Raw genomic sequence first — 24,194 nt, 5'->3', positions numbered from 1 at the left:
GCTTAGGTGAAAAGCTGGCTTAATACAGCTTACGCCAAAAAAAATACAGTAACAGGAAATGAGCAAGCTAAATGGTTCTTGAGCAGTGGGAACACACTGACAGCTTGGGCTGCAAGTTGGGCATCACCTGTTCTCCAATGGGAACCATTAGCAGGATAAATAAGCTGTCCATGCCAACAACACACATAAATAGCAGAATCTCAATTGCACAACATCCTGACCATTCATCATTATTTGACAGATGGAATTTCATAAAAACTTCATTATCAAAAGAGATTGATAAATAGAAGTGTGAAGGGTGTCCTGAAGTGAAAACCATGACTTGACTTCATGACTTGACTTGTGTGAAACAGGGGAATAGAAGAAATATGGAAGCAATTATTTTTTTACGTGTTGGATGATATTGAAGCAAGCCCCTGGTACCCCATTGGTCCGTAGTAGTTGTAAAGTGCTCTGTATGAACAAAACTGTCATAAATTTCTCTTCAAATGTTTTGTACAACAACTGTGTGGTAAAATCTGTTGGTTTTATTACCCAAGTCTGTACTCTACACAATAAATTATGAGTGTGTGTTTTATGAAGATTTAATTATGCTTGCATGTGAAGAAATTCACTCCAGGGGATTTCGGGATATAAAAAGAGATATGAAAAGACTCGTCTTGAGTTTTATCCTCATTTTACATCTTCAAGTGAGATAAGAGCAATGACTGGCAAATGTTAGTTTTAATATAAAGTTCCAGTAACACCTAATATGTGGAATAGGTAACTTAAGTATTACTTTATAAATTGTTCATGATTATATCAAATATAAGCATTTCGGGCAATAATTGAAAGTTGCAACCTTGACAGCACTTGAACATCAATCTCACTCAAAATGTATATACTTCTTGTTAGTTTTAATATAAAGTTCCAGTAACACCTAATATGTGGAATAGGTAACTTAAGTATTACTTTATAAATTGTTCATGATTATATCAAATATAAGCATTTCGGGCAATAATTGAAAGTTGCAACCTTGATATGCACTTGAACATCAATCTCACCCAAACTGTATAAACCGGATATTTCTTGTTTGTGTTATAGGAATCATGAAAATCTAGACAAATCTCCAGGAGACATTCTTGTATTGTCCTCGAGTTTTTATTTAAAGCAGGCGACCAATTTCCAATAGAATTGCCTATATGTTATCTATGCTATAATTAGCATGTTGAATATCAGTGGTTAAGTCACATGACATAAATTGTCAGCAATCTAATGCACAATATGTACAATAGGTTCATAATACTCTTCAATTTTGACATAACGCACAATATGGTATATTCAATTGTTTTAACCTGATTCAGAGTTTTCATAATTAACCAAGAGTCAACCAAAATCATCTTGACAAAATACTGGACAATGTTGTTTATTTATTTGGATTTCATGCAGTTTTCAACAGTGTTTGGGTCACAGTTTTCAACAGTGTTTTGGTCACATCATGGCAGTCATTTTATCAAAGTCACACTCTTCCAGGGTAAGCTGATATACAAGTATCAAAAGCACCAGTAACTGAAAACTGCCATAATGGTAGAGGGAGAATGTCCATTGACAGGCAGGGTTCCCTGCTTTTTGTATGAACAAAATTCCCTGATTTTTCCCTGATGGAAAACAAAAATTCCAGGATAATAATTTCGACCAATTTCTTGTTTTAGACACCCTAAATAAATAGTAGTTGCAGACATAACTAAGCTACATGTATACTACAAAGCCACCAAAGCCATGCAGAAGAATCAATTGGCTGTTTTAATTGTATGGACTTTTCGACACTAGTCGGGAAAGTCTGAAAAAACAAAATTTCCAGATTTTTCCCTGATTTCAGAAACTTTTCCCATATTCCATGACTTTTCCCTGACTGGAAAAAGTGAAAGTCTTTTTCCAGGTTTTCCCTGATTTCCAGGTTGGCTAGGAACCTTGACAGGATTTCATGAGCAAGAACTTGTGATCCTCAAATTTGTACGCCAGCAATCTTATCAACTGAGCCAGCTTGCCGAACTGAAAACTACCTGATATAAATCTCACCTTGCAAACTTCGGTCCCACGGTGTCGTCATCGAAAGAGGAGCTGGCTGTGATCGCTGATTCAGGAATGGCGCCGGACTGCATGCCCAGAGAGTCACGACACTGAGCTGAAAATAGATGAGAAACATGTTATACAGTGCCATGTATAACTATACTTGTACAACACTGCAATGGTATTGAACACATAGTGCCCCATCAACAGACACATGCTATACAGCACTGCAATGGTATTGAACACATAGTGCCCCATCAACAGACACATGCTATACAGCACTGCAATGGTATTGAACACAAAGTGCCCCATCAACAGACACATGCTATACAGCACTGCAATGGTATTGAACACATAGTGCCCCATCAACAGACACATGATATACAGCACTGCAATGGTATTGAACACATAGTGCCCCATCAACAGACACATGATATACAGCACTGCAATGGTATTGAACACATAGTGATCAATCAACAGACACATGCTGTACAGCACTGCAATGGTATTGAACACATAGTGCCCCATCAACAGACACATGCTATACAGCACTGCAATGGTATTGAACACATAGTGCCCCATCAACAGACACATGCTATACAGCACTGCGGTGGTATTGAACACATAGTGCCCCATCAACAGACACATGCTATACAGCACTGCGGTGGTATTGAACACATAGTGCCCCATCAACAGACACATGCTATACAGCACTGCAATGGTATTGAACACATAGTGCCCCATCAACAGACACATGCTATACAGCACTGCAATGGTATTGAACACATAGTGCCCCATCAACAGACACATGTTATACAGCACTGCAATGGTATTGAACACATAGTGATCGATCAACAGACACATGCTATACAGCACTGCAATGGTATTGAACACATAGTGCCCCATCAACAGACACATGCTATACAGCACTGCGGTGGTATTGAACACATAGTGCCCCATCAACAGACACATGCTATACAGCACTGCAATGGTATTGAACACATAGTGCCCCATCAACAGACACATGTTATACAGCACTGCAATTGTATTGAACACATAGTGCCCCATCAACAGACACATGCTATACAGCACTGCAATGGTATTGAACACATAGTGCCCCATCAACAGACACATGCTATACAGCACTGCGGTGGTATTGAACACATAGTGCCCCATCAACAGACACATGCTATACAGCACTGCAATGGTATTGAACACATAGTGCCCCATCAACAGACACATGCTATACAGCACTGCAATGGTATTGAACACATAGTGCCCCATCAACAGACACATGCTATACAGCACTGCAATGGTATTGAACACATAGTGCCCCATCAACAGACACATGATATACAGCACTGCAATGGTATTGAACACATAGTGCTCGATCAACAGACACATGATATACAGCACTGCAATGGTATTGAACACATATTGCCCCATCAACAGACACATGTTATACAGCACTGCAATGGTATTGAACACATAGTGATCGATCAACAGACACATGCTATACAGCACTGCAATGGTATTGAACACATAGTGCCCCATCAACAGACACATGCTATACAGCACTGCAATGGTATTAAACACATAGTGCCCCATCAACTGACACATGCTATACAGCACTGCAATGGTATTGAACACATAGTGCTACATCAACAGACACAGGCTATACAGCACTGCAATGGTATTGAACACATAGTGCCCCATCAACAGACACATGCTATACAGCACTGCAATGGTATTGAACACATAGTGCCCCATCAACAGACACATGCTATACAGCACTGCAATGGTATTGAACACATAGTGCCCCTTCAACAGACACATGCTATACAGCACTGCAATGGTATTGAACACATAGTGCCCCATCAACAGACACATGCTATACAGCACTGCAATGGTATTAAACACATAGTGCCCCTTCAACAGACACATGCTATACAGCACTGCAATGGTATTGAACACATAGTGCTCCATCAACAGACACATGATATACAGCACTGCAATGGTATTGAACACATAGTGCTCAATCAACAGACACATGTTATACAGCACTGCAATGGTATTGAACACATAGTGCCCCATCAACTGACACATGCTATACAGCACTGCAATGGTATTGAACACATAGTGCTACATCAACAGACACAGGCTATACAGCACTGCAATGGTATTGAACACATAGTGCTCCATCAACAGACACATGCTATACAGCACTGCAATGGTATTGAACACATAGTGCCCCATCAACAGACACATGCTATACAGCACTGCAATGGTATTGAACACATAGTGCTCCATCAACAGACACATGTTATACAACACTGCAATCACAGGTACTTGAAAAAAAAATTTGGTCCTTATATATATAATAAGAGTATTTATTATATATATAAGGACCCAAAAAAAAATTCAAGTAACTGTGACTGCAATGGTATTGAACACAGAGTGCTCGAGCAACAGACACATGTAATACAGCATCGCAATGGTATTGAACACATAGTGCTCGATCAACAGGCAGTAAATGAGCCTCTATCTGGAAAAATAGGGTTTAATGTAATCAGGGAGGACACTTTATGCCTTGATTAGATTTTCCTTTAAAAGAAACTTCAGTTAAGCAAAAACTTCCATAAAAGCAGAAAGTGTCATTCTTGATTAATTGGTGCGGACTGCACAGGCTAATCTGGGATGACACTTTAAGCACACAAATTAAGCCTGGTTTTCCATGAGCGCTGCTCCATTGTTCCCTTAGTATTGACATACATTGAACACAAATTCAAAATCAAACGTAGTCAGTTGCACAAAATTTACTTTGGAGAATCTAGAGAAATTTTAAATTTTCATAAATTTCATTGTGCAATAATGAATATCATAATGTGCAGGCATAAATGTAACTGATTAGCAGATGCATGCTTAGTGGTAAGTACAGCACTAACAAAGGTAAATTAGACATTGGCAGAATTTACTCCTTTAATCTCACAACTATCACTAACTAGTGCTATAATTGTATCCATCAAATATTAAACACTTCTTTTTCAACAAGTTTTGTGATATTTAAATTGAGTCTTGCTCTGAGAAAACGGGACTTAATGCATGTGCGTAAAGAGTCACGCCAGGTTAACATGTGCAGTCTGCACAGGCTAGTCAGGAATTACAATTTCAGCTTTAAAAGTATTTTCATGAAAATCCAGTTTATGTAGAAAGTCGTGTCCGTGATTAACCTGTAGGGACTGCAGAGGCTAATACAGGATGACACTTTACAATATTTTCTAGCGAGGCTCATTTTTTTAATCAATGTCCTTCTAGTTACCTCCCTTTATCTATAAGATGTTCACAGTTGCTGAACTATGCAGCTATATACAGCTGATCTTAGAAATAGTTTACAGGAAAATCAACAACAGTTCATATATTCTTGCAACATATTGTTATTTATTACTAAATGTAAACTTGTGAGCACCATTTACAAGCTAATGACTAACACATGCAATAACGTTTTGTAAACCTTTGACCGTTGCAATTAAAATAAAATCAACTGTTTTAAAATAATAGTAGACATTTAAATAACTTTTGTTTACATTATTAATATGTGTTCACACAATTCAAAAGACAGTTTGTAAAAAGTCTGAAAGATTTTTGTAAATAAAGTTAGATTTTGTTGTGTCAATATCATTTAATTGGTTTTCAATACATCCAGTCCTAAGATGCTTTCTTAAGTCCCAGTCTATTGTGTGACCAGTTTCACTTTAAAAGGCTTTCTTAAGCAAGTCCCAGTCTATTGTGTGACCAGTTTCACTTTAAGATGCTTTCTTTAGCAAGTCCCAGTCTATTGTGTGACCAGTTTAACTTTAAGAGGCTTTCTTAAGCAAGTCCCAGTCTATTGTGTGACCAGTTTCACTTTAAGATGCTTTCTTTAGCAAGTCCCAGTCTATTGTGTGACCAGTTTAACTTTAAGAGGCTTTCTTAAGCAAGTCCCACTCTATTGTGCGACCAGTTTCACTTTAAGAGGCTTTCTGCTGTCATCAGCATGGTACAAATTACACCTTGCCAGTGACCCAAGCTCCTTATGTCAACTATAATGTGCAAGTACCAGAAGCATGAAGGAGATTTAGGGGACCTGCTCACACAATAGGACCAGTGTGAATGCAATATAGGAAATCCTATACCTACAGCATGGTGCAAGAGTTGGAAGGTTTGAAGTAGATTGGGTGATGGAATGTGACATGACTTATGATTACACTGCCTCAAACATGTAATTACTGACGATATTTCTCTGACTGATGGATGTTGGTTTAACAGAGAGGAAATGCTGGGTATCAAAACCTAGTTGTCTCAATTTGACAGTCTTTACTATTAAATGTACACTGAAAAGTCTGCAACATATAGTCATCTTATCTAGTAAGTAAATCTTGACAGAAGGGGTATAATAATTTAAATGAGATTGTAATCGTAACACCGGTTGAACACCAACATAAAAGAGAATGATGTTAAAAGCAAATATATTCTTAACTGAATATTGTCATCAGCACTCTATCCAATACTAAAAGAATAATTATACAACATTATTTTATAGTTATATAAAACTAAAACAAGAGCACCGCATAACGGGTGCCACGCTGCGAAAGCTTGTCAGAATTTTTATTTTTTTTATTTTTTTTAGAGGTCACAGTGACCTTGACCTTTGACCTAGTGACCCAAATCGGGTGTGGCGTGTAGAACTCATCAAGGTGCATCTACATATGAAGTTTCAAATTTGTAGGTGGAAGCACTTTGATTTTAGAGGCTATGTTATGACAATAGCTCGGGTTTTATCCGAAAACAGCCTCCCTAAAAAATTAATTAAATGCAAATATCTGACACATGGGAGGTTACAGAAGAAAATAAAAAAGGCCACACCATAAACCTCTGACTTTTTATTATAAATTTAAACCATGTTAACATGAACCGATTCAAAATCTGTATACAGGTTTAAAAGGCTTTAACTCTCCTATTACTGTCCGCTTTAGACGCAATTCATTAAGATGTAATTTGCACCATATGGCATCATCTTGGAATCGAAAACTCCCTCCCTTTAAGATCAAAGACTCCTGAACCTGTCTTAATTGAGTAATCAATTAAGACATACAACACATGACAGTGTGTTTCCTATTTGCTTTGACCAGTTTTCTGGCATAATTTGTTAATCATTTGTCATGATATGTGACAGAAGAGATTTCCAAAGGTGATTCATCTATTAATATGATGGTCATGATTTTTCCATATATGATGGTGTACATTAATTAGAACTGTAATGCACTTAAGATATTTATTGGTGTATTGATTCAAGAAAATTAATGAATAAAAACATTAAATAAATCCCAAAATGTGTCATAATTTTTGGTTATGATATTGATGCAATTATTTTGATAGACTAACTATACAAATTTCCATGTCAATCTGATACAAGGATAATGAAATTATGAAAAATAAATCTTGTTAAATACTCAAAACAAAGTGTCACCAGTGAGTCTGCTGTTGTAATTTTAGTATATGATTTCAATTTAGACTGCTCTGTTTGATGCCATGTGGCATGGTGGGCATTTGTTATCAGAACAGGATACCAGTTGGTCATCATTTTGTAATAAAGATTTGCAACACTGGTCTGTTCAGGTGCTCGCAGAGTCTGCTTGACAAATATGTCAACACTTGCAATAATAAATACCAATTAAATGTTAGGTCCTATCTATGTCTGTCCACACATCCAAATATGGGAGGGTGGGCAGAATTGTATGAACAGCCAGGTTGAGAGAGAGGCTGGGGAGAGTGGAATGGAACGTTGAGATGTAAAGAGACAGGTAGTATGAGAGACTTATTCATTGGTGTATATATTTATTATCATAGTGTGCAAATAAAATGTAAAGTGTATATACTGTGTTGTGAAGTTATGAACTTTCCTTCCTCAAAAATTGTAACACTGCATAAAGTCTTCATGGTTACAAACAAAGAACAACACCAGCGCTGCAATTTCCAATTACCCCAAAATGTCAGAGGACTTCTTTCCTTGCTGCACATGTTTGCAAGTCATGCAGCACTTGGTACCCAGTAAGTACATAATTAATTATATTACAATATTAAAGATGACAGAAGTAATAATCGCATGCGTTGCCAGAAATAATAGCAATTATGGCGTATATTAAGCTACTTGTGTGAGATGGGAGCTTGCTGCAAGCAGAATTAGTGCCTAACAACCGCCAACTAATGAAAATAACCGCATTACTAAAATGTCACTGCGTGAAAATTAAAGATTTGCGGAAAGTTTTACAGCAGTTTCCACTCATTTAGATGACATATTGACCTCTGGTAAAGGTAACACTTGGCCTTATTCTGTTCCTTGGTTGATTCACATTGCATATTGAATGGGATAATATAATTAATTGGTTGATTAGTTTGCTGACTTGATGATGGAAGTACATTAGTGTGATGGACTTTGGTTGACTGCCACAGTTGCTGTATTGGTGTCTTTAACAAGTGGTTGATTGGTTGAACTTTATTAATTGGTGAAATGGGAAACTGAATGATCTGCCGATTTTTTTTTCATGATGGACTGGTTACTTGGTTGGCTGGTCTGTTTACGGCTTTGGTTGTTGGTAAGGTTGGTTGATTGGCTCATCATTACACACTTTGCAAGCTCATTTAACAATGTTTTGCCAAGACTTGCCAATGATCCATCTCGACTGAATGTCCTGGTATTAAGAAATGGTTGCATTAGGCTATTACTTTTCCTCCTCCCTCATTCTAATTATTGATTTCCCAGACACTACTCATTGACCTCAGGGCCAGTGTGGGGTCAGGGAATCTACATATCCCTTCCAGCCCCTTGGGACCTGCCATTTATAAGGCCCTAGATGATGTATTAGGGTAACTATCACACTTGCTACTATCCTTAATCACAGTCACTTTAAGATTAATACTTAAGCTCTATTTCTTGCATACCAGATTCTCAATATACAATATATGCCTGGCTTATACAGTGATTTGATGGTGGTTTTGTGTGAAATTTTAAATGATCTCTACTTTTTAGTCTTGGGTTCATATGTGAACACAAAATATCTTGGTATGGTAAAGAAACCTTAAGAATTCATTGGAATGATTTAGAACATAACCAATCATCACATTTTAGAAATGCAATACACTGATGATGCACAAAAAAACTTAGTAATCTGTAATAAGGTATAAGTCCCAAAACCTTAAAGTTGCGGATTATTATCATACAAAAATTGCTGCACAAAATGAAAGTAACAAATTGTTTGGGATACAATGTGCACACGGAAATAAACTTTAAAGCTAATTTAAGGGGAAGGTTGGTCAACAGCCCCCACATATGATTGGCTGTGTTTTCTGTTTTTCCATCATTCATTAGCCGCCGACCAGATTTGTCCCCCACATGTCAAGCCACTGTGAATAACAATAGGCCGCACATTAATTGACCAGGCTCTATTGTTGCGACCATTGGTAAAAATTTAACAAAGTGTAGATGGCAGGCGCTTTGGAAGGATTTTAGTCTCACATATTGTCATTTAAATGCTCTCATAAAATTCAAAGGGTGCCTGCACATGCCTGCATGTGATATGAATGCAAATATGGAAGATTGAAAGTGTGACAATGAATATATCATGAATACAAGATGGAAATGCACAGTGGTCAAGTGGCAATTTGTGGTCAGGCCCAGGAGCTTTGGACACTTGACCAGTGGTGCTTGGCAGCTGACCATCTGTAATAACACTAATTGTGTTTGCCAACAGTCAGAAGCCATTCAAATGTATTGAAAACAGGCACATTGAATTTTTTTCTTCTTCCTGATATTGCTAGAAGATTGCTGATTTATTGTTATGGAGTATGCCTTATTTTTCATTTTCATAAATGTATATTTTTGCCAGCCTGTGAATGACATAGTACCAGGACGTCAAATTGTGTCCTTGTAATATTAAACCCTTGCTTTGCAAAATATTACCTGCAAACACTATATACACTACACAGAACTACAGTACAATTTGAAATAAAATCTATTTCATGGGTTTATTTTAAGTATCTTCACTTCAGCATCTGCCAGAGTAGATGGAATCAAAAATGAGGAGAAGCATGGCAAATCAGCATGTCCTCAACAAGGCTTCCCAATCCTATATACATCACATGCTCACAACCTCTTAATTCCAATTCCAGCTCCTTCATGACAGCCAACCACCCCCTGCCAATGCCAGGCCCCACTCCACTAAATCTTCTATCGCAGACCGCACTACACTGAATCCCCTGCCAATGCCAGGCCACACTCCACTGAATCCTCTCTCCCACTCTGTCTTCCTCTGCTGTCCTACCCTCATCCTGACAGTAAGCCCTCTTAAATCTTTGCCATGTTCCAGGTGGCAGCAAGGAGGAGATGAATTGTAAATTACAGACAGTTGCATGACTTCCTTTAATGTTTTTTTAAATCCTAGAATAAACAGCAGAATGTGATTTCTCGCTTAGCTTCCGCAAATTCTAATGATTAACAAAAACCATAGTTATTCAGACATATTTGTTAATGAAATATGACAAACAAAAATGAATTGATCAGACTGTGAAGTAAAAAAGTCTATGCCATTTCAAACCTGGTTGCAAATGATGCTCTTTTTCCACAGAAGACAGTTTATTGCCCTCTGCAAATTATGGCAGGTGATGCCAGTGTCCATTATTCCATCTGACTTAACCCTACCAGCAAATTAGTTGTTTCCATGTTAGGTCCTTGCCATTATGGATGCACTATGCAAGGATGTTTTACAGCTAATTTACCCAAAAGTATCATGTGATACCCAAAAGAGTAACAAAATGATGTAAAGATAATTGATAATACAAAGAGGTGGATCGGAAATCAGGGATGCCTGCTGCATAGAAGAATTATTTTCTACAATGATCTTCCGAAGACCTAAATCAAGAGTATGACCCTTTAATATGATTCTTTTTACATTCTTGTTGAATTAAAAATCATTAATGAATTAATGAATAATAATCACAGTCTGTAATGTCAGTTTCAACATTTTATAAATTGAACTTTTAGTAACAGAATACAAAAGAAAATATGCTAGCCTCATTGTATGTGTGTCGAGATTTCAGAATGAAACATAAATTTGAATTTTCATTACAAGAAATCAAATAAATTATTTAAATTGTCATTACAAGAAATCAGACAAAATATATTTCCTCAAAAGGAGTAATGATGCCAGTTTTTTTAAACTAATTATTAATGATATGCCATTGGTAAAACTAAGTGCAACACAAATAATGTGCATAATAAAGAATGAACTATCAGACCAAATGATACCAATCAAGCAGATTCATAGACGTCAGCATGTTATTACTTGCTATATTTGCTTGGTTTCCGCCTCGTTTTTTCATCTCCAACAAAAATAGAATGTCACAGCAATAGCCGGAATCACCCTGACACTGTCAATGCTTCTGGTTACATTCTGAAGATGATTTCAACCATTCTCCATTAACTCAAGACAAATGTTTCAAAGTACATTTTGTTGTTTATGCAAATGACAGGATTTTGATAAATCTACAGAATAATCTTATCTGTGTTTGTTTTTTGACAGACTGCTAAAAGCTTTATCACAAATAAGTAGCAGTCAATTATACAATATTAATGTATCTTGCCTTCTGAGATTTTTTTTTCATTTGTACATGACACATTTTTGAGTGACTTAAAATTCTTTGTCTTTGTTTTGTGTGTTTAATCAATTCATGTATTTGTGCATATCAAAATTATGTAATTATATAAACATATTTTGTCAGTGACAATAGTTTAAAATTACCAGTTCTGATGGTCTGTTGTGTACATTTGTTGGTACATAAAACACATCTTCTATGTGTTGCTTGGTTTACCAAGTCCATATTGAATTGACACAGACACAGGTGTGCAGAGTGACGACATTGGTCCTGGGTTGTGTGGTGACCTTGACACTACAAACCTTTCCACTGTACATTTCTCTAAATAGATAAGCAGAATAATCATTCAAATATATTTTTGATCTCTTGGATAGCAAGAACTTTTTAAATTCCTTAAAGTAAGATGCACTAATATTTAGACTCTAATAAATATCACAACATTTAAGGATCAAAGTATCAAGGCCAACATAACTGATTTTTGTTGCTTTTGAATTCATTTGAGGAAATTAATGCCTCACATTATGCATTCAACTGTCAGAATTTGCCTAAACTCATGGTACTTGCTGTGTCTGATACAGTTAAAATATTTCCATCATACACCAGGTGCAGATTTTGTGTTGGGAGGTAAAAGGGATAGCACATATCTGCACTTTCCAACCATGGAAAACAGATATGTAGACATATGTATGAACGACATTAAGGTTTTACAAGTATAGCTGATCAGTTGTAAACACTATGGCTATTTTGTAGATAATAATAAAAATGTTTTTGACTTCTTTTGACATGCAACATGACAATGTTAATAATGTTAAAACTTTTATATAACTATTATTATAATACGTTTTTTTAATGTCAGCGTGATGCTTGAAGATTGAAACATTTTATAGGAGATATATATGAGCTGTGCTCTGAAAAAACGGGTCTTAATGCATGTGCATAAAAAGTTGTCCCACATTTGCCTGTGCAGTCTGCTTAAGCTAATTAGGACAACACTTTCTGCTATTATGGAATGTTTTGTTGAAAAAAGTATCTTCTAAACGAATATCAAGTCTAGGAGGAAAGTGTTGTCCTCTGATGAGCATGTGCAGTCTGCACTGGGACAGCACTTTAACCAACTGCATTAAGACCAATTTTCATAGAGAGAGACTCAAATATAGGGTGCATAGGTAGCTCCCTCCCCCTCCCCTCCCTTCATTTGCCATTGTTTAGGCAGCTCTCTCCCTCTCCCAACATCTGCCCTTCTTTAGGCAGCTCCCTCCCCCTCCCTACATCTGCCATTGTTTAGGTAGCACCCTCCCCTCCCTACATCTGCCATTGTTTAGGTAGCTTTCTCCCTCTCCCTACATCTGCCCTTGTTTAGGTAGCTCCCTCCCCCTCCCCACATCTGCCCTTGTTAAGGCAGCTCTCTCCCTCTCCCTACATCTGCCCTTGTTTAGGCAGCTCTCTCCCTCTCCTTACATCTGCCCTTGTTTAGGCAGCTCCCTCCCCCTCCCTACAACTGCCCTTGTTTAGGTAGCTCCCTCCCCTCCCTACATCTGCCCATGTTTAGGCAGCTCCCTCCCCCTCCCTACAACTGCCCATGTTTAGGTAGCTCCCTCCCCTCCCTACATCTGCCCTTGTTTAGGTAGCTCCCTCCCTCTCCCTACATCTGCCCTTGTTAAGGTAGCTCCCTCACCCTCCCTACATCTGCCCTTGTTTAGGCAGCTCCCTCCCCTTCCATACATCTGCCCTTGTTTAGGCAGCTCCCTCCCCCTCCCTACAACTGCCCTTGTTTAGGTAGCTCCCTCCCCTCCCTACATCTGCCCATGTTTAGGCAGCTCCCTCCCCCTCCCTGCAACTGCCCATGTTTAGGTAGCTCCCTCCCCTCCCTACATCTGCCCTTGTTTAGGTAGCTCCCTCCCCCTCCCTACATCTGCCCTTGTTTAGGTAGCTCTCTCCCCCTCCCTACATCAGCCATTGTTTAGGTAGTTCCCTCCCCTCCCTTCATCTGCCCTTGTTAAGGTAGCTCCCTCCCCCTCCCTACATCTGCCCTTGTTTAGGTAGCTCCCTCCCTCTCCCTACAACTGCCCTTGTTTAGGTAGCTCCCTCCCCCTCCCTTCATCTGCCCATGTTTAGGTAGCTCCCTCCCCATCCCTTCATCTGCCCATGTTTAGGTAGCTCCCTCCCCCTCCCTTCATCTGCCCTTGTTTACAGACCACACTCCAAGTTGCAAAGCATTCAGCAGAAAGTCTGCGGTATCATTTCTAAACTTATCTTTCACAGCTGCTTTATGATACACACAATCTTGAATTATTTCATTAGAAATTTGCAACTCAATGATTTTATCACATTTTTATTGACACATAATTCCACATTATCAAGATTATGGATTATTAAATATCTGACAATTTCATATATCGCCAATAAACACGTATATTCTGATATGATAATATAAAAATCATGTTTTGATTAAAAAAAGGTTTCATCTACATGTAATATATATCTGTGGGTATAGGGACCACTTATCAAATCAAAAGCTTGTGATCTGATATGGAAAACTGTTATCAGAAGCTTGCAATAAGTATTTTTAGATTAGTTTGTTCAAAAACATGTCTTAAATTTTCCCTGTTTAAACATTTTAAATGAAGAAACCAGTCAAACAAGTTTTTGAGAAACTGTGGAAAAACAACTTAACCATGACATCTTTCAGCCTATGAGAAACAAATGGTAACTAGGGACAATTGTTCTCTTGACAATTATACAGACACTCTAAGTGGACTTTCATAAATCTGTTAACTATGAATTTGCATGACTCTGGAGACACATTCACTGACACAAAACCAAGGCATTCTTTCTTATAGTCATAAATTATGCATAAGTCCATCTTCAATTAGAATATCATCCTCTGATAGCCTTTAAAGCTGCCAAGATCAATGAATCTGGTTCACAAATCTTTCATGAAGGATTTTGAATAATTACTTCAAGTTTGTCCCTTTGCAAAACCCTTGGAGACTATGTTATATCAAAGAATCTATTGCTAACAAGCCAGCATTACCCCCACCTCAAACATCACCACCACAATTACCACAGAGACCTAGCTGAATTCTATGGACCCTTAATAATTAAAAGGACTCTGTTATATCAAAGAATCTTTTTCTAAAAAGCCAGCATTACCACCATCAGAAACACCACCACCACAATTACTGCAGAGATATTGCTTGATTCTATGGACCTTAAATTATTTTCTATTGTCCAGTATTTCACCCAAGCACAGAACATCGCCCTTACACTTTTTCATTAAGTTGCATTTTTTCTTTCGTTCAATACCATTCCCATTCCATCAGGATACATAATACATGAAGTTAATTGCAAGTAATGAAACCAAATACCTTTGTAATTGCACTCAAGATCTGTGACTCTCTTTTCCAATTGTCACAAGTGATAATTTTATTGGACGCATGTATCCGCAACAACCTTAATTAGTGATCAATAGCAGCTCTTACAGTATTCATCGAAGGTGGGAAGACTGGGGATATCGCAACCATCTTTGATTTCATTTCGATCCCGATCAAAAAAAGCAACCAATCATCAAAGATTTCATAAAATCTTAAACTACCATCACATTATGGTTTAAATTTCTATTATAACAAAATGCATTTCTGACACTGGTAGCTTGAAAATGTGAATGGTATGTATAGGAAGTTTTTCATCAAAGATTTACATTTAGTTTAAACATTTAGCAACATGTGTATGATATCTCAAAGTATTAATTATTCAGATTTAAATATTAATTGTTCTGATTTAATCAATGCTCCAGGTAATAAAACCAAGTGAATATTGTATTACTTTATGTTAATTAAACTATACCACCTAGAAATCTTCTTTTTTAATGCTACAAAATTTAAATGAGACATCATTTCGTTTTGTTTTTACAATATCTAAATCACATGTGAGCCCTTAACATAACATACACAAGCCTTAGTATATTGAACACTTACTGTAAGAGACGTGACACTGCAGACCAATGTGGAAATCAATAAGAAGACCACAATACCCATTATATTTTCAGCAAGGAATAACAAGAAGACTGTCTGCTTCTTTTCCGTATGACACGACATTTCACACATAAAACAGGAAAATGTGAGCAGCCATGGCAAATGAATTTTCCGCTGATTTGACAATGGATTAGAAATGGGGCGAAAATAAGCAGACTGTTGCCGAAGTGACAAGCAAAACAATTGTTGTTTGGAAAGAATAGTAAGTAATTCTGATGCATTCATGTTTTTTGCCATTTACATAACATCTGCTGGCTGGCAACCAGCTGAGGCACTGCTGGAAACCAATTTGAAGGATGTTGCATAATTATGACAACCATTACCCCACCCACTGTTTAAACAGGGGCATGTCCCAAGAAAGTTTTTGCCAATATGCCATTGTAAATGTATGCCAGCTCTATATAACAGCAGGAAAAGCAAGTACAGCGTAGCAAAATTGTTTGTTCAAATGTCCTTTTTCTTAGAAACACTTAAAAGCAGATGCAACATTTCTGGAACAAAGCATAGGAATAACAAATGTAATAATCAATCAATAAAACAAATTGTCATCAATTATTTTTTTTAATTTAACACATAATGCATACAAAATGCAAAATCCACTTTTACAAGAGTAATTCTGACAATTAATACAGTGGAAACCAGCTAATTAACTGGATGTTTGTAATTCTAATAATGTCAGAGGCATAAACAGGTATGTAAGATTTAACAACTTAAATTGCTGTACAGTTAATTTTGGTTGAACTGTCAAATAACAGATTGAATCAGTCCCAAAATACTTCCCTTGGCATATTGTTTATGTCCACAAACACTTATCTCAATTCCATCTGAAATGTTATAGCATCCAATCCTACCAATTAAGAGGATATCTGACAAGACAGAGGCGTATATAGTAGGATATCCAACAAGGTTAAATAGGAGGACATCCATCTAACACTGTTAAAAAATTCTGGTCATAAAGATTATGTCTCCCACCACTTTAGTGGTTTGAGAGACATTTGATTTACCCCGGTGTGTCTGTCTGTCTGTGTGTCTGTCACACTTGATGTCTGAACTGAAAAAGTTCTTGTTTGTTTTACATGCACTTTTATAATTCAAAAAGCTCATTAGATAGCAGGAAATTGCATCATTTCAAGGTGCCATTTCAAAAAAAAAATTGACATCAGGAGGGGATACCTATCCCGCACCCTCCCCAGCTGAGCCCCCCCCCCCCCCCCCCCCCCCCCCCCCCTCTGACAAACTTCTGGATACGCCTCTGCAAGAGTTCCACCATGTGGTGGGTTACAAACTACACCTGTCTGCTCTAAGTTTGAAGCATCAGGCTAGACAATTTATATAATACATAAAACATCTTTTTTTGGGGGAAAGCTTTTTGTACATTAAATGACAGTTTTCTCATTAGTTACACGGTAATTGTTTATTAAACTTATATGCCAACAGAGACTTACATGCACCTGTAAAATCAGCAATAATCAGAATAAAAAATTATTAAAGTATAGAATATAAGTATAACTCAATATTAATTTGTATAGACCTCTTTGGTACATCAAAAGGTCTATATTTAAAGAAGTCTTGAAGAATTTCTATTTTTTCAAAACTGGGTGTAGAGTATAATTGATAGAATTATGCTTCTTGCAGCTGCAAGCAAGTTTAATTACAGAAACTAACATGGCGTTTTCTTTCATATGCATTTACTAGACTATTAAGGATACATTAATATTGTACATAGCCCCACCTATTGTCACAACAACATATTTATTATAACATCTGTGTAACCAAATTTTACACATCAATAAACAATTAAAACCCTGAATTTATCAAAAGGGCTCTGATCTAAAACTGGAGCCAAACACCTCTGCAATACTGTCATGTGTACTGCCCTAACCAGTTACAGTTCAAATCAAATGCTTTATGTATATCTAGAAAGAGCATTCCCCAGTGCAGACAGAGCATTAGTATAATGAAGTCCTATGAGAAAAGACATCACAAGAAGTTGGAGGAACAGAAGCCATTCATCAGACCCAATGTAACAACAGTGCATAAACCATGTTGGGTAAGTGTAATTGGTAATTAATTGTGAATAAAAAAGAACTGGCTAACATGTGTAATTACAGAGATCCATAGAAGCAAATAATGCACTAGCTGATAAAAACACTGATCTGAAATGTAAGTACCACTTTGTTACACACTATTATCAAAACTGACACTTTGTTTGAACATCTTAAAGGTGACCATCTGTTGCTAATAGTGGGGTTGCTAAAAATACCAAAACAACAGTCTAACTTGAACATGCAAAATTTAAAATCACACTCAAATGTTTCAGACATAAATATAATGCATACAATTTGAAATCAGAGACGAGTGCCTGAATTATATGTATACAGAAGCCACTTCATTTTGTCAATAATCGGCTATTTAATTCATTGGCATTCACTAAAACACCTTAGTTTTACGCAATATTAAACTAGTATTGTTTGCTTTTTCACTGGTAAATGTCAATATATAATATTCTATTCTGGCAATATCCAACATCTTGGTAAATGTAATATCCAATCTCGATTTTTTTTTCCAGCAGGTAATATTTCTGATAAAAAAAAATCAAGACGCATCTTCAATATTTCAATCAAAGAGCAAAATAAAAACTATGTTACCGGAGGCCATTTCATGAGATAAACAAGGGAAAAAATTGTCACAAAACCAGGTTTTCAGTTGAAAAAAGGTCTGATAAAGGGAGACAATTCAAAATGTGTATTGTTAACCCCCTTGTGTAAAATTGACCTTGATTTCAATTAGAAAAAAAAAGTCTGATAAAGAGAGACAACTCAAAATCAAAATGTGCATTGTTACTGATTGTTCATAGTTACATAGTTGTTTCAACATCAATCTATTTTTAGTTGTGGCGACCTTGACCTTGGAGATATTGATGTAATTCTTTCGGGCGACACACCGACCAATAATGGTGAACAAATGTGCCAAATGATTTTAAAATGTCACAATGAATGACATAGTAATGGCCCAGACAAGCTCATTTATGGCTATTTTTGACCTTTAAACTCAAATTGTGACCTTGACCTTGGAGATATCGACGTGATTCTTTCGCGCGACACACCGTCTAATGATGGTGAACACATTAGCCAAATGATTTTTGGCCAGCCCACCAGCCAGCCCGCCCGCCGACATCGCCAATCTAATAACAAGTTGTTTCCTTCGGAAAACCTGGTTAAAAACTTTGATTACACTGACATTGTTTAAGGAATTATTACTTAAATGATTTCCCTGTAAAACACCATAAGAATACTTTCCAAGCAATATACCGGTAATGATATTCATCTTCAATTCAATTCAAATATATGGCTGAGAAAGATAATAAAAGACCAACAAATATACTTTCAAAAACACTGGATCCTATGAGGATACAAGAACAATTATAAATAAGTATATATATGAGAAAGAAATTGTTCAAACAATAAGTATCTTATACCCTAGCGCTTGTAACTATATGTCTTCTTCAGAGGTGTATAGAGATATGAGTTAAAGATTCATCAGAGCCTTGTACAGTAAATATGAAATTAAATCTGAGAAACGAAACTTTATTCATGTGCAGCCATTTGACTCCTCTTTTATTCCCCTTCATGTCTTTAAGAAATTTTATTTATATAAAAAACAATATTAACAAAATGCATGACTGGTTTAATGTGTATATTTAATAAAATATTAGGTAGAAAATTAAATGGTTAAATTAAGAATATATGATAATTTGAATCATAAACCATGTTCAACGATTTAGCTTTTCATGTAAATTATTAATAAATGCTACATTAAATGTTTGAACTTTGAATATGCTGTCAAATGCACATATCAACATGGTCTTTATGTAATTCTTCAAAAGCATCTTTTGACACCCAGAAAATAATGCATCCGGCTTCATTTGTGGGTGGTCGAAATGAAAAAAATTCAATATTAGTTTAAACCTATTTATTTTCGCTCGATTGCATCGAAAGGCGTAGGTTTATTTGAAACGTTCTCGAGTCCGTATCCTGGGACTTACTTGGGTCTTTGAGAGAGATCTAAATAACGCTCCCACGGTGGGGAACGAACCCATGAACTCCAAGTCGCTAGGCGGACACCATATCCACTACACCACTGCAACCCCAATTTTAAATATTAACTATTGCATATTCTCACTCCAAGGGAAATGGGGCCGAACCTTTGAGCATGGAATTTTGAAGAGCAGTAAATTCACAAAGGGGATTAATGAAAGTATATATTTTTACCTTACTTAAAATAGTGAAATCTAGTAGCATTAAATAGACATAATTAATGAAAATAAACACTGGCAATCTTTTAAAATACTTGTTTTAGATACCTGTTTTACTGAAATTAACATAAATTTAAAAAAAATCAATTTTGTTTACTTTTTCTTTTTTTAGAGAAATTTGATTTTAATTTTTTTTGGGGGAATATGTGTACTTTTGGCAGCGGGGAATGGGGCCAAATTTGGCGCAAAAAGACAAAACTATGCCTGAATTGCCATCAATTATGTTCGCATAAAGTGTCCCTCACGAATTCCCATAGGAAGAAACATTAAAACACATACAATGAGAATTTTTTGAGAAATATATGAAGCCTAAAAGTATTATTAATTCATTTTTGGACAGCACATCAAACACTATCCAATATAGTCCATTTTTCCAAATTTTGTTTGTATAAACACAACATTTATTGTTTGTCTAGTCCTGTGACAGGAGAGATAAAATATTTTATTGCTAATAAAGAAAAAGAAAGTGTGACATAGCCATGCAATCTATGTCTAGCCGTAAAACAACAAACTTGTATCAATAACTTAAGCTCACAAAGTGGATATATGCATGTACATGAATTAAATGATTTAAATAAAAAAATTGTGAAGAACTTTGCTGCACAGTTCTCCATTGGTTTGAGACATATGGTACAGGAGTTAGCCAAGGTTAATGCAGTGTGAAACTTTGAGACTAATGGTACAGGAGTTAGCCAAGGTTAATGCAGTGTGAAACTTTGAGACTTATGGTACAGGAGTTAGCCAAGGTTAATGAAGAGTGAAACTGTGAGACTAATGGTACAGGAGTCAGCCAAGGTTAATGCAGTGTGAAACTTTGAGACTTATGGTGCAGGAGTTAGTCAAGGTTAATACAGTGTGAAACTTTGAGACTTATGGTACAGGAGTCAGCCAAGGTTAATGCAGAGTAAAACTTTGAGACTTATGGTACAGAAGTTAACCAAAGTTAATGCAAAGTGAAACTGTGAGACTAATGGTACAGGAGTCAGCAAAGGTTAATTCAGTGTGAAACTTTGAGACTTATGGTACAGAAATCAGCCAAGGTTAATGCAGTGTGAAACTTTGAAACTTATGGTACAGAAGTCAGCCAAGGTTAATACAGTGTGAAACTTTGAGACTAATGGTACAGGAGTCAGCCAAGGTTAATTCAGTGTGAAACTTTGAGACTAATGGTACAGGAGTCAGCCAAGGTTAATGCAGTGTGAATTTTGAGACTTGTGGTACAGGAGTCAGCCAAGGTTAATGCAATGTGAAACTTTGAGACTTATGGTACAGGAGTCAGCCAAGGTCAATGCAGTGTGAAACTTTGGCTTGCTGTGACAGACAGTTCACTCGATAGGGTGACATGTAATATATGGATATCAATTGATTGCATGGTAGACCACCAGCATACCAACATTGACATGTTCCCGATAATGAGATGGTATCAAAACAATGCTGCAATCATTATCAATAATACTGCTTACATCAGGCCAAACAATCTCATTAAATAATTGTTTGATTTTGTGTGTGTTTTGACAGCCAGTCATAATTTAATCTTTCAAAAATTCAGTAGCTGGATATTTAAATGTAATTTATGTTACTTCCAGGGTTTTCTGTACAGTTACAAAAAAATAACAACTGTTTTAATATATAAGAATTATTGACTGCCCTAAATGCCTACATAAAATATAAATACAAACAAAAACAGATTTTTGCAGTTTTAATAGGTACATTGTCAATTGATATACTTTCAGACCTAAGTTTTTCAGTTTTGCTGTTTCTACCATATTTAAATGAATTACACTATGTTTTTTTAAAATTTCATGCAACAAACATCATTCTTGATAATGTTGGCCATTTTTGTGACCAAACTCAGTGTAGTCTCTTCTGAACCAAAAGGCTTTATATCTATCAACTGTGAACAGATAAAACATGCTAGACGACATTGATTGCAATTCATTGTTGGAATAGCTGCCACTGGACACATTGTTTACTAATCTTAGTAGGCCAAGTCTTGAATGAAATAATATACATGTCGGTGCCTTGCAGAAAATTTGATAAAGATCGTCACCTTCAAATAATGATACAATTTACCGTAATAACTCTATGTTTTCGGACACCCCTTTTTTAAGGAAAAATAATTATTTTTTGTGACTCTTAATTTTCGGACACACGAGTTTTCGTCCATAATTAATGTCTCTAAGTTTTCGGACAGTATATTTTACAGCGCCTTTTAACCAAATTTCGGTCCTGTTTTCGATATCTAATGACTCTTCGATCATGGGGTTTTACAACCAGATTAACATCATAAAACATGGCAGGTACATGCCTGAGGGCAACTGACCATTACATTTGCGTTATTGGGTAAATTACCTTGTATACCGGTATTAAACAATGGTTTGGCCCGATAGCATATGCGTTATAATGACAGTTACCAGGGGTAGTGCCAATTAACAGTTCAATTATCTACTGCAACCCCTGCGAAAATTTGTTCTAGTAATTGGAACGGTTCTGGAACTGTTCTAGAACATCAAGAACAGTTCTAGAACGTTCCATATTCACATTCTAGAACTTATGTTCTGGAATTGTTTCAGAACAGTTTTCTAAAATAATTCCAGAACATTTGTTGAACAAGGCTTAGTTCTGAAACTGTCCCAATAATATACAAGAACATTTTTTGAACATTTCAAGGACAAAATAAGTTCAAGAAATTTATAAAAATGTTCTAAAATGTAGTTCTAGAACACATTTAGAACTCTTTAAGAACCAGTAAGTTCTACAAAAGTTCTAATGGGGAATAAGAACACATATAGAACAGGTATAGAACCAATGTCTACAATTGTTCTACAATTGTTCTAGATCTACATATTTAAAATAAACAATGATAATTTTACTTCAATTTCAAATTAGTAAGTTCTACAAAAGTTCTAATGGGGAATAAGAGCACATATAGAACAGGTCTAGAACCAAGGCCTACAATTGTTCTACATATTTAAAATAAATATGTGTAACAGTGTGATATTACCTCCCTTTAAAATGTTCTTTCTTAGATTAATTATACTTATTGTTTATATATAATGTTGGTGTGAACAATAGTATACTTATTTTCTAATTGTGTAACTATTTGAAGTATATTGTTGTAGTTAAATAAAGTTTATATATTTTCTTATATAAACTTTATTTAATAATGGAAGTTAAGATCAATCATCCCACCAGTTGGGCAAGGTAATCAGGTTATGAATAGTTCTCAGTTACAAGTGTTAAGGGGAACAATGTCCTAGAACTGTTCTAGAACATTTGTTCCAGACTTACTAGAAGCAAACCTTCGGAACTGTTCTAAAACATTTCTAGAATTGTACTGAAACACCCACTAGAACTGTTCTGTAATCATACTGAAAATCTACTAGAATTTTTTAGGAACTGTTGTTGAACGTTAAATGAGAATAATTTCTAGAACAATTGTTCTAAAACAGTTCTGGAAATTTATACAAGAACAATTCTGGAATAGTTCTAGAACAATAGGTCAAGAATTGTTCTAGAACAAACCTTCAGAACTGTTTTAGAACTATTTGTTCTACAAATTATTCTCATTTAACGTTCAACAACTGTTCTAAATCATTCTAGACCATTTTAAGGATGATTCCAGAACACTTCTAGTCATTTGTTCCAGTACAATTCTAGAAATTTTATAAAACAGTTCTAAAACGTTTCGCAGGGGAATGGTGCTACCCCTTCTCAGTAAAATAACTGTGACAAATACTAAACGCTTCAAAGTGTGATGCACCATATTGCAAGCTTTACGAACAATGGAAGGTGTTAGACAACAACTATTGGAAATGAGCAAACAAAGAATTCATAGTTTGCTTTTTTATTGTGTTAATTACAGGTTCATACTAGCGAATATCGGTACATCACATGCTCATCTTTGAACTCGTTGGTCAAACTGCAACCTTGTAGAAACTTTCTGTCAAATAAATTAAATATTTAAAAGTATTTAAAATGCAGTGCAAACATATATAACTGTAATTTATACTATACGGCATGGTATTTTACCAGCGCGTGCTATTACCGGTAGTCGTTGATACAATTGACGCTATTTTCGGACACTTCAATTTTCTACTCTAAGTTTT

The 24,194-nt window shown here is 36.1% G+C and overlaps 1 protein-coding gene across 1 annotated transcript in view; it reads right to left on the bottom strand.

Moving 5' to 3' along the window:
- The window catches only part of LOC127851610 (discoidin domain-containing receptor 2-like), a 177,726-nt gene that overhangs the window by 91,345 nt on the left and 62,187 nt on the right, over positions 1 to 24,194 (bottom strand). Inside the window, exon 3 of the mRNA XM_052385439.1 lies at positions 2,059 to 2,164. Within this exon, the coding sequence (XP_052241399.1) occupies positions 2,059 to 2,164 (106 nt within the window). The remainder of the gene's footprint in view (positions 1 to 2,058; positions 2,165 to 24,194) is intronic.

Source organism: Dreissena polymorpha, chromosome 11 (genome assembly GCF_020536995.1).
Source record: "Dreissena polymorpha isolate Duluth1 chromosome 11, UMN_Dpol_1.0, whole genome shotgun sequence".
NCBI classification, from domain to species: domain Eukaryota; kingdom Metazoa; phylum Mollusca; class Bivalvia; order Myida; family Dreissenidae; genus Dreissena; species Dreissena polymorpha.
The sequence above is the reverse complement of the archived record's forward strand: the minus strand, read 5'-3'. Positions and strand labels throughout refer to the sequence as shown.